General features: G+C 49.5%; 1 protein-coding gene across 2 annotated transcripts; it reads left to right on the plus strand.

Moving 5' to 3' along the window:
* Positions 1–2,345: 2,345 nt before the first annotated feature.
* Positions 2,346–11,269, plus strand: LOC146772285 (SURP and G-patch domain-containing protein 2-like). 2 transcript variants are annotated; one of them, XM_085638943.1, is made up of 11 exons: positions 2,346–2,587; positions 3,102–3,225; positions 3,331–4,713; positions 5,248–5,383; positions 5,482–5,666; positions 5,749–5,860; positions 7,463–7,806; positions 8,146–8,204; positions 10,230–10,282; positions 10,581–10,670; positions 11,083–11,269. In XM_085638943.1, the coding sequence occupies exons 2-10, from the start codon at positions 3,123–3,125 to the stop codon at positions 10,642–10,644; spliced, it is 2,439 nt and encodes an 812-aa protein (XP_085495069.1). In that variant the 5' UTR covers positions 2,346–2,587; positions 3,102–3,122; the 3' UTR covers positions 10,645–10,670; positions 11,083–11,269. The 2 variants fall into 2 exon arrangements, 1 of the variants encoding a protein (XP_085495069.1); XR_014972287.1 differs by lacking the exon at positions 8,146–8,204 and having other exon boundaries at positions 2,398–2,587.
* The last annotated feature ends 283 nt before the right edge of the window (positions 11,270–11,552 follow it).

Consider the following 11,552-nt stretch of genomic DNA (forward strand, 5'->3'; position numbering starts at 1 on the left):
GTGCGGATCTCGTTGGGATCAAGAGGGCCCATAAGGTGCTCTCTGTGGGCATCGGTAAGCCATGGCATTTGTATGTGCTCTAGGTATTCTTGCATAGCAGCTTTGTTTGGAACAAATTTGGAACTATACAGCTCCACGTAATATATGCGGAATCTATCAGCAATCTCCAAGGGCCAAACAACAGACCACCGTCTTTGTTCCGTAACTCCGCAATCAAGCTGGACTCTCTTTTGTGTCGTTGCAGTGCAGCGAGAACTGCACCAGGACGCTCACTCTCGCCATACGTCTTAGCTGTAGCATACTTGCCCATGTGCTTCACCTCGCCATCCGCAACCTCATGGTATTCCTCAAGAGTTTTTTTCAGATCTTCTAAGACCTGAGCATCACCACCCTGTAGGAGGGTCCGCTTCATCCGAGCCAATTGCCACTTGAGCATTCACAGTCTATTCCGTAATGAGCAGAGCACTCCTGCATGTTTGAAGATGTCTTTCCCTCTAATAAATTCCTTAAATGTCTCCCACACTGTAAAGAAATGGTCAACTGACCCAATATTCATGCTAAAAAAGTATTCAATAGATGAGGCAACTCTGCTTTAATGACCGTGTCTAATAAAGAATATGGGGGAAACCTCCATGTGAAGGGCGCGCTCCTCTTTGGGGTAATATCAATGTCCAGCAGTACAGGAGAGTGATCCGAGAATGAACGGGAAGTGGAGTGCAAGTGACCACGCAGGGAAAGTGCGATCTGGAAATCAACCAGTAGTCAATTCTGGTGTGATGTCATGTGGGGCTGAATAGTGAGTGAAACCCTCTGCTTCAAGGGATCTCGTACACCAAACATCCAAAAGGTCTAGCGGAGCATTAATGTCTCTTATGGCTCTAGCAGCTGCCGAAGGGCGCAGGGAAGGGCCCTTAGAGCGGTCCAGGGATGGGTCCATGTATATATATTTTGGTGTTAATTCTTACGAGATGCAGTCCTTTTGGGGCCATGAATATTACCAATGCACTGGGGAAGATGAGGAATGGCCCCCTGTAGGGCAGAGCCTACCAGGAGAGCGTGACAGGGCTCTATTCAGTCTATCGTCTGTAATCTCCTGAACGCCTTGTGGAGCGGTTAATTTCCTAGGAACTAAGGGGCGTCCTGAACAAGCTTCTAGAAAATAAGACATGAGGTACCTGGAAGGCTTTGAAAAATTGAGCAAAGCATTCCGTAACTGTGTGTGCATGTTGAAACCCCTACCCTCTCGAGAGGCTGTATAGCCCATAAAATCTAGCATTTGTTGGAGTATACAGAGATCCTAACTCAGGGTCACTTTTTTTAATACAGGGAGGGCAATACAGAGGACAAAGATGGATCCTTAGACATGGAACCGGGGCAAAACAGACTCTGGCATCCTGGACCAGCACCTGAAGGCGTATCTGAAGAAGTGACAATCCATTTGGATATGTTTGCCACAACAAATGTTATCGCCTGGGATCGTCGGAACAGAGTATGTCACCAAGAAAATCAGACAATCCTAAAGAATGGGGCCAGGGCAAGATTGAAAGCAGAATATACCAGAACCTTATTGGAAGACAAAGTGACAGCTACTATCGACATTGACCCTAAAGTGTGAATTTTCTTCTGGAAGTGCACGAAAGACCCCAACAGAGCATTGTTTGTTCGAGGAGTGCTTGTTCAAGATAATTTGCTGGACTTGCCGGGTCTCCTTGTGGAGGGCCAAAACCTCTGGTACACCTATGTGTACAGAGATAGTGTCGGTATGGGTGCAGTGTGATTTGCATGGTTAGCAAAGCAACTGTAAAGACAGAACATAACAGCAACCTGCTCTCTTTCAGCAGGGCAACGCATGTCACTTTTGATTAAGGTGGACCTTAAACCTGATCGGTTTGTGAAAGAAATGGGACATTTTGTGTCCACCCTATCGACCTTGGTTAAGTAGCAAATCTTCAAAATAGTTTTGATATAAAAGAGAGGGACATATCCCTGGCCACCCCTTTACAATAGAGCGCCCTTCGATCCGCTGGAAAATGAAATTTGAAGAAATAGCATAATCTTCCAGAGAGAGACTAGCCGGAGGCTGGGCATCTGTTTCCCGCGCCTTGTCCCACTCCCAAGGGCTGACTGGAACGTGATTGGACAAGCTGTGCATCTGTTTCACTCCCACGGGCTGGCAGGTACGTGATTGGTCGCGCTGTGAGCCTATTTACATGAGCTACTGGCTTGGATGGTCTGTGATTGGGCGCGCTGAGAGCCTGTTTCCGCATGCCCTAAGGACCGGATTGGACGAGTTTGGTTTCCGTGCCCTGCAGGCCAGGTTGCGTCGTGATTGGGCGCTCCTCCCTTCCTAGACCCAGACGCAAAGCTTTACCGCCCTTTATCTTCCTGCCTCGCGCCATTGGCGCCTCCTGGTGACGTGAGTACGTGCGCGCACCCGACCGTGCTGTGAAGAGACGCTGCGCGAGGAGGCAACGTCCCTTTGTTCGGAGCCTAAGATCCGAGAGCGGAGCTGCGCCATCACCGCTGCAGGAACCAACGCACCGCCCGCGGCCGCAGACACCCCCGGCAGCTTCCCATACCACACACGGTGAGCGCGCATCGGCCGCGGGCCGTCCACTTTTCTCCACCCGGGCCTGGTAGCTAGGGCCCTCGGCGAATCCCTCACAGGCCTGCTCAGCGGCGCGCCCCGTCCTTATACCCTTCTGTCGCTGCCCCGGCCGGCGCACCGCACTTCTAGGGCCTATGCAGGGGCTGCCGACTCTAACCGTCGCGTAAGCGGGATGAGTTCTCTACCCTCGTCCGCACAGCTCCACGCCTTGAGTGGTCACCGCCGTTCCTGGGCCCCTTCTGCCGCTTCTAGTGCTTTGGTCGCCCTCCCGGCGCTCTGCCCTCCTGCACCAGTTGATCTTGCGCATTTAGTTTTTGTGCAAGTCCCGGACTATCCTTGGTGCTGAATCAAGCCGCGCTCCCCGGCCTGCCCCCGGTGCTGAAACTGGAGGCCCCCCGTTCTTGCCTGCCTGTCCTCCCCGTGTTCACCTGTGCGCGCCCCCCTTCCGGTGCACCTCCGGAGCCAGGTATTCATCGCCCCTTTCCCGTTGCAGGTGCTGAAGATCGGAGCGGAGATGGCGGACAAGCAGGTGTCCCGGGAAATTTTCGAGGCCATCATGAAGGAGATGGTGGGCACCTTCCGGCCGAGCAGCGCCGAGGACCCCTTCCGCTCCTCGGGTAAGTGCGGCGCCGTGTGCGCCCCCCGCAGCGATGGATGGATGAATGAATGAATGATCATGGTGTTTGATGTATATTCGTACTCACACTCTTTCCGCTCCCCAGGGCCGTCCCGACCGCACAGGTACGAGGAGGAACTCTACCGGAGCCCCCGCGATGACTACCGAGCCCCGGAGAGCCACCCGGCTGCCTACTCCACCCCGACCCGGCGATCCCCGCCGCCCTACTACCCAGACCCCCGGCGCTCCCGCAGTCCGCTGAGGCCAGATGACTACTACTACAGCCGCTCCGACCCCCGGGAGCACGACTTCGCGCGGCCCCGGGAGCCTATGTGGTCGGATGAACGCGAGTACCGGCGCCCGCCCCCCAGGCGGGAAGAGGAGTTCGCAGGCGCCGGGCCAAGGCGGGGCTATGGCAGGCCGGTGCCCCACGCATCTCGGGGGAGGCTAGCCTACCTGGAGCGCAAACAGGCGGCGGAGCGGATGCCGGGCGCGTCCCCCCGCGGGGGCGCCCCCGTCAGGAGGCCTCTCCGGGGTGGGGTGGTCGGCAGGGGGCTGCCACGGGGTGGTGTTGTGTACAGAGGCCTGACGAGGGGCGGCATCGTTGGCAGAGGCATGGCACGAGGTGGCATCGTTGGCAGAGGTCTACCGCGGGGAGCCGCCACCGTACGAGGCCGTGGGGCGTTGGCCAGAGGTCGCGGAGCCAAGTCCGCAGGCCGAGGGGCAGCCGTGAACGGAAAGCCGGGCCCCAAGCGGGAGGACAAGATCAAGGAACTCATGACCGGCTCCGACGTGGTGTCTAAGCTCGGCAACAAGATCGTGCGCTGGTCCGGCTTCAACAAGGTCAACACGGGCGAGTTCGACCAGAAAAACCCGGCCTACACGTCCCGGCAAACCCAGACCATGGGCAACACCGTGGCCGCCTTCAAGTGTGCCCTGAGGCCCGAGCTGCGCTACCAGTGCTTCCTGACCGTCAAGGCGCCCAACCACCCGGCCTTGAAGAAGCCCACCGTGGACCCCGAGGTCTTCGGCCTGGCGGTAGACAAGGGATTGGTGGAAAACAAGAAGGGCTTCTTGGACATCATCAACCCGCTGGACAAGTACCTGACCTCCTTCCAGCAGTGCGTGCTTAAGAGCGCCCACCCCCTGATGCTGGCCTGCAACGCATACGAGCTGAACATGAAGCAGGGCTTCGCCGCCCCCACCGACCTCTCCACCGCCTACGAGAACGCCGTGGCGCTCTGCCGCAAGTCCTTGGTGCTCTTCGGCCAGACCTACTCTATCGTGTCCTCCCTGCGCCAGGAGAAGATCCTCGAGCACGTCGGCCTGCAGGAGATGGCGCCCAAGCCCTCCGACTTCCCAAACATGGATGACTCGGCGCTCTTCGGCAAGAAGTACATGGCGCAGCTGAAGGCCTGGCTGGAGAAGAGCGGCTACCCCATGCACCTGCAGACGGACCGGGACAGCAGGCCCAAGGAGCCCTTGGAAGGTATGCTGGGGGACGGGGGAAGGGCGGGTTGTGAACAAGACTGCCTGGTATGGATGTGGTCTCTGCTATGCTACTACATTTACCTGCCATAATCGTCAAAGGGAAGTAAGCTCATGTATTCTTATTCCCAGTTTTCTTTGTTGATACTCCCAGAATATATGACCCCGCAGAGTTGCATCAAAATCTTATATTGCATTTTCCTCCTTCCTTCGACATTACGTTTACTTTATCTGATATGAACACTGGTTTCCGGTTGTAGTTTTCGGGGAAGGGAGGCGCCCATACCATGGTTAGGGGGCCCTGTGATGCAATCGATTGACATATGTGCTTGGCCTAATCTAATGCGAGTGCCTGCTGTGCGTTGTCTTCTATGCAAGCCGCCGTGTTGGCGATGGTACCGCCCCTAAGGCGCTGCACCATTGGAGGGAGGTAATTAAGACTTTTGTGACGGTAGGGCGCTTTAGCAAGGAGCGGGTTAGCCAGGTGGACTCTTCCACGCTGTCGAGCCGTATCTACCCTCTTCTCTTTTTTCAGATCTGACCCCCGAGCCTTCGGTTAAAGAGATGATAGACGGCCTGCTGGAGGACGCTGTAAAGAGTTTGGACGATAAAAAGAAGGCTGCAATGGAAGGCGATGCAGAGATGGAAGAAAGGGAAAAGCCCGACCTGTGGTGAGTAGCCGCCGGCTTCGTGTGCGCGTCAGTACGCCTTTGCTTCAAGTTCATGGGTTGAGTGCGTTCTTGACCTCGTCTGACTTTACATCCCACAGGTTTTTGTTCGACGAGACGAGCCAGGAGTTTAAGTACTACCAGCACAAGCTGCTGGAGCTGCAGAACCAGCAGCAGGCGGAGCTGGAGGCCAAGCGTGCGCAGCTGAAGGTGGCTGCAGCGGTCTCTCTGGCTGCCAAATCTGCCGGCCCATCGAAGCCCTCCACCGATCCTCAGTTTGAAGGAGGTGCGTCTTTCTCTTGAATGCCTTTGTACTTTTTGATGTACTAAATTGTTCTCCGAGGCTAAACACAAGTTTTCCTTTCCAGTTGATGAAAAGACAAGACAAACTGCGGAAAATCTTGCTCGGTTCGTATTCCAACTGGGCTCCAATATTCAGGACTTCAACATGGAAAGCCTCACTTCCAATCCAGAGTTTTGGTATGTATTCATGAACAGGCATTTTTTTTTTTTTTGGTACACCCGGGGATCGAAGCCTACACAAAGCAGCCTCGGTGACTGTTGCAGGGCAGTTGTAATCGGACAGAGGGGCTTTTGGGTTGCAGGTTTCATCTGGTTGGTTAAATGGTTATTTGTGTCAGACTATTTTTAAATAAGTCAGTTGCAAAGTTCTGTTGGATAACCATTTCTACAAACGGAGGTGTCAAAATGGATACTCTTAAGGCCAGTGATGGTGGTAAAAGCTTTAATGTAATCGAAAAAGCGACTGTAGTAAACAGAGTAATCTAATACATTTTACATAGATTCGCCATATTGGTAGCACATCTAGGCTGAAAGTACAATTTGAGTGTTTCTACCCTTACAATATCCTTTGTTTTGTAATAGGGTCTTTATTAGGGCTAGGCAAAATAGATACACTGCACAATTGAAACCAGCCTAAGCTATTAAGTGTGTGAAAACGACTACATCGTATCAAGGGTAACTTTACATACATGGGCCAAGGAGCTGCCCATACCTTTAATTTATAGGGGTCAAAACGTTTGACGAGCTAACGCCTATTTGGAATGATAACCCTTGTCAATCACTTGTACTTCATACACACATTTCAATATTTTTTTTTAATCCACTCCTCGTGCAGATGTGGTAACCAATGAAGACAACTCTGAATGTGTAGCGCAGGTCTCCGATGAAACCGGAGATCCTGTGATTAGCCTACTTTTTCTCTAGCAAACCTTGTTGGCAGATTTACTCTTGGAAACTGCTGTTTCAATGCCTTCGACAATAAGTCTGACTCCACTGATCTCCACTTACTCGTAAACCTGTCTGAATTGCAGTTGTCATTTTTGTTTTGAGATGGGTCTGTATATGACCATCAATGGTTCCCTGTCAAGCTTCTTTGAACCTCTCCTACATGTCTACTTTTTGGAGGACTATGCTTGTAGTTCCTGGAAACAATAGGACCATTAAATGAGCAACTGTTGTCTGGCTTTGAAATGGAGCGAGAAAGAAGCTCCGACTTCTCTGCACGAATATCCTGATCCAGCTTATGCACTCAAATGTCGTCATTAAAATGCCCAGTCTGCTGCTACAGGCGACTGTTGCTGATTGTGTTTGGCCAGAGGGTTTTCTTCAGACCGGTGTTGATAAAGGTCTGGTCATTGTTAGTGGTACTGTTCTCTTCAAGTTTCTGCTCCATACAGAAGGACCGACTTTACATTGTTTAAGCCTAATCTTGGTTTGCTACGTTCGGTCCTTGGAGCTCCAATTTTTCTTTGGCTATTGCGGATTTGTCTCAAACTCCAGTTATGGAGAGGGTGAAGGGGGCCCTACTCTGGGTTAAGTTCTCTACTCCAACACTACTCTCTACAATTCCACTCTGACGTTCTACTCCACCCTATGCCACTGTTAGCCATGCTGAACAGCAGATACGCTGGTGAACTGACTACATGGTAAAAACATAACTTGCGTAGGCGAGGCCTATTGGATTCGCCAGTGCTCGTTTTATTATGGTAATCCTCAATTCCTAGGCCAGATCTGTTGCCTTTTAGTGCTTGTTTAATACTGTCGTCTTTATTTCTGTAGGTTCTTATCAAAAAAAGAGAGCCCTGCACATCAATTTTATGAGATGAAATTGACAGAATTTCGGGAGTCAGCAGAGTGTGGAGAAGCTGAGAACAAGGACTCTGAGGCTGCAGAGCAGGAGGAAACAGAGGTCACAAATGATGAAGAACAAAAGGACACTGAGCAGGAAGAGACTGAACCCACAAAGTCTGAGGCAGCGATGGAGGTGGAGTGTGAATCTACAAATGTGTCTAGTGGGCCCACGTCTACTCCTACACCGGCTGTCCTCCCTCAGAGGAAGCGAGGAGCCCCCAAAGCCCGTACAGCCACTCCCAAGAAGGCGAGTGTGCCCGAGGAGCCCAAAGGTAAGGACTGCCCTAGTTACCCAAGTGGTAAGGATTGGGCAACAGTACACTGGCTCGTCCCAGGGGCCGTGGTCTCGTCTGCAGACAGCATGTGGCTACAGCGTAGGTCTTATTTTAAACAGCCCAGCAGTTCTCTAGCACGCTGCATTTGTGTTCACATTGTATGTAATTGTGCTTTATTGCACAGTGCCGTTTTAAACGTTAATCTGCAGCCGTAAGTGTTTTCCATTGGCATTTAACTATTTGTCAACAACTGGGCGATATATAACGGCGCATATATTATAAATTTGCCACTTTCCTTTCGCTCTTTTAATTCTGTCTTCTGATTTTGAATTTTAGCTGATGACCCGGTCAAAACTGGTAATGAAAGACCAACAGGACGAGCAGGTCTAAGGAAGGTGAGGTGCACAACGGTCACCCCTCTCCTGGGGTGTCGAACACCGCAAGAAAACGACGTGTTGGAGTTTGCACTTAATCTGGTGCTTGGACTCTCTCGACATTCTTGCTGTGCACACTGTGTCCAGGCTTTCTGTAAGGCCTGTGTCCACATCTGTGGGTCTGTGAGACCAGTTGGATGACCTGGTCTGCTGCAAGCAACCTGGGTTCCATCTACTTGAACACGGCACCCTGCAGGAGTGACAAGTAATGTGAAAGCCACTGGATTGGGGTGCATCTCTCCAGCACCTGCTGGTCAGAGCACACTTTATCCATGGATATGTTGTGAGTCGCCCAGCACAAACCTACTTCCCAGAATTACTCCAGTTCTGTTCTTTATTGTACGTTGAAGGTGCTCGGTGGTCTGTCTGTAATTATGATGCCACCTCAAGCACTATTGGTTTGGTGTCAGGTCTCAATTTGGCTCAACCTGTTAGGTCTGGCCGTACTAGTTTGGAAAGCTGTCTGGATACCTCGACTTGCACCATGTTTTTGCTGCGTGGTGACCTACCCATCCATTTCTTTGATGCTGTGGCAACTGGCAAGGCACCACCTCCATTGTCACAAAGGGACACTTTGGGAGTTTAAAACAGTAGTGTCTGCAGTGTTATACAATTTTTAGTTCGTTTTCCTAACAACTAATTCACCCCAAATTATGCAGATTGTCGTGAGTTCAGAGTTCTGCAAAGGGGTTGTCTCCAACTTTGCTTTGCTGCTTGCTCAAGTTCAACGTGGTTTGGTTCACTTGTGACAAGTGGCCAGTAAGTATGTAAAGCGGAGTCATTTGAAGGTGTCTAGACTTTTTCTTGGCAGCTAACTAGCCCCCATTTTTGGTGCGAAGATTGACAGCCGAGCTGTCCAGACCTGAATCCAAAGCCTTGTTGCTTACTCTATTCTGCTTACACCCATGCTCTTGGTTGGTCTAGATTGCAGTCCTCACAGCTACTTTGTAGATCCTGGCGATTAAGGTCTGACCTTTGCCAAAAGATTCTGTTGTGGGGGCTTAAATGGCTTTCCCTGCCTACCTGAAGAAGGCAGTCAGTGGTTATTTTGGCTTTCAAGGTACCTTTGCCTGGCCATATACTCTTCTTCTTGGGCTAGTCTACCTTAAAGTGACCATGTTTGGCATCCTCTTGCCTAGACCAACAGTTAACTGGGTAGCCTATGCTCCCGTCCCTTAGAGCAGGGGTCTACAACCTTTTGTGTTATAAGAGCTACTAATGTTCAGGGAAAATCCTCCCAAGTTACTCGTATTTGAGATGCAGTAGTAACCATATCAGACAAGATGTCAGTGGCCATTCTAAGCACGATTACCAGCAGCGATCACCTCAGTGCATCAGGCATAGTTGCCTGCAGCAGTTTAACAAATGCTTTATCGATGTGGAAGGTCTCTACATGGATAATCTATAAAAGCCATAGCTGCAGTGTCACTACTAAGTTAATGTGGGTAATGGTCCCTAAAATATCAGCTTAAATCTTTTTTTTTAGATTTCCCCCTTTTTTAGCTAAACTTTGATTGATTGTGGAAATCCTATTCTTGAATATGTTTTTCAACTTTGGTATATAAAGTATATGCAAACCCTTCTAATTTAGTTCCCTGGGCTTCCCAGAGGAGAGCTACTTACAGGTTACTGCAGAGCTATGAATAGCTCATAAGCTACCCTTTAGTAGATTTTGGAAGTCTTGTGCTGGTAGGATGGTCGTACACCTTCCATTCTCCCAGGTTTCAGCTTTTGAACAGTAGCCTGACTGAAACCAAAGCTGAGCGTGGAGCCTAGCTGCAAATGAAACTGGTTTCATGACATTTCACTTGGGCAACTTGACCTCAAGTTTAAACTTCATGCTGTTTAATCCTTGAGGTCTGCCAGACTTAGTTTATAGTCTACCTACATTCCTTGTTGAAATTGGTCTCCGATCATCAGCTATGAAGGTTTTGGGAGGTGCTCTTTGAAATACTTGACTTAATCGATTGTTTTTTGACTTCATAGAAACAAAAGCTAGCTGATGAAGACCATGGATCTGTGGAAACTCCTACCAAAGGGTACGTAGTGCCATGCATTCCTCATTTGGTGGACTGCGCGCTATTGAATTGTCTTAGGTTTTTAGACCGGGCTGAGCTTGGAGTAAAAGCAACTGAGTTGAAGTGATAAAATTACTCTTGCAACTCATTTTGACAAGCTAAGTGAGGAATGTCAACCTGAACAAGTTTAACTGTATTGCTAGTGTCCTGCACGATCTGGATAGTGCATAAACCGCTTTGTAAAGTTTGCAACATTATACATTTAAGTCGACTAGTCCAGTTCATTATAGGAGACTCAATATAGTTTATTACTCTACAGCGGTGCAACCTCTGGGGATGAAGACCAGCAGTCCAACGAAGATTCACTTGATGCGACAGAATGAGGCGGACATGCTTAAAAACAGACTATGTAGGTATCTTAAAGAATCCGCACATTGCACAACATATCCCATGCAAATGTGGTCCCATGAATACGGATGTGTTGCAAGTGTAGCATGCATGCTGGCTGAGATGAACAGTAAGATAGCAGCCTGGACTAAAACCGCTTTTTATTGACCTTCATTTAGAGTCCAGTGGTTGGTTAATTGACCATTTCAAGAGGGGATTTTGGAGGTGGTGTGTGAACATAAGGGAATTAATGTAATGCTATGGCTTGGTATTTAGCTTCAGTCTATTCCCTCGAATGAATAAAACTTAACAGTTTCTAGTTTGCCCATGTTTGCGGGCGCAAGTTGCATGTAGTGCCCTCTTGTGAGTCTAAAAGTGGGTGAGCTGGGTTCATGCAATGGGAAATGACAACACAATTTCAATTTGTTTTGCAGGATCTCTTCCATGAAGACTCCAAGCAATTTTTCCACCAGTGTTTTTAGTGTTTTAATTCGTCACTTCGTTATGGTTTTATATTTTTTTGACATTCTTGGAATATATTGTCACAATTAAAAGGGTGTAGTTGTAATATAAATACCAAAAGATGCAAGTGTATCAATAAAACTTGACAGTTTAAATTTACTGGTGTCCGTCTAATGGAATGTATTGTGCCTCTGACAAACCCAGTTTGTCCAGGAGCACCATTTAGCATGCGTTATTTTAAATGCACATGCTCTGCATACTCTTTGGATCTACTGTTGCCAGAAAAACATGCAAAAGCGCAAGGCTAAATATTTCGAGGAGCTGGCGAGTCCTCCCTTAGTTGGTATTTTGCACGGGCACCTCAGTGTGTTTTTATTTTTTTATTTTTTTTTCCTCCACCAGAGTTTTAGTTTTGACTTGTACAGCGATCAGTTGTATTTGC

This window comes from Triturus cristatus, chromosome 12 (genome assembly GCF_964204655.1).
Source record: "Triturus cristatus chromosome 12, aTriCri1.1, whole genome shotgun sequence".
NCBI classification, from domain to species: domain Eukaryota; kingdom Metazoa; phylum Chordata; class Amphibia; order Caudata; family Salamandridae; genus Triturus; species Triturus cristatus.

Bases quoted from the DNA above. Each gene is read 5' to 3' on its own strand.
- LOC146772285 (XM_085638943.1), top strand. From the start codon at position 3,123: ATGGCGGACAAGCAGGTGTCCCGGGAAATTTTCGAGGCCATCATGAAG. The intron at 5,861-7,462 runs GTATGTATTCAT...TTATTTCTGTAG, and splicing joins ACTTCCAATCCAGAGTTTTG to GTTCTTATCAAAAAAAGAGA. The intron at 8,205-10,229 runs GTGAGGTGCACA...TTGACTTCATAG, and splicing joins GACGAGCAGGTCTAAGGAAG to AAACAAAAGCTAGCTGATGA.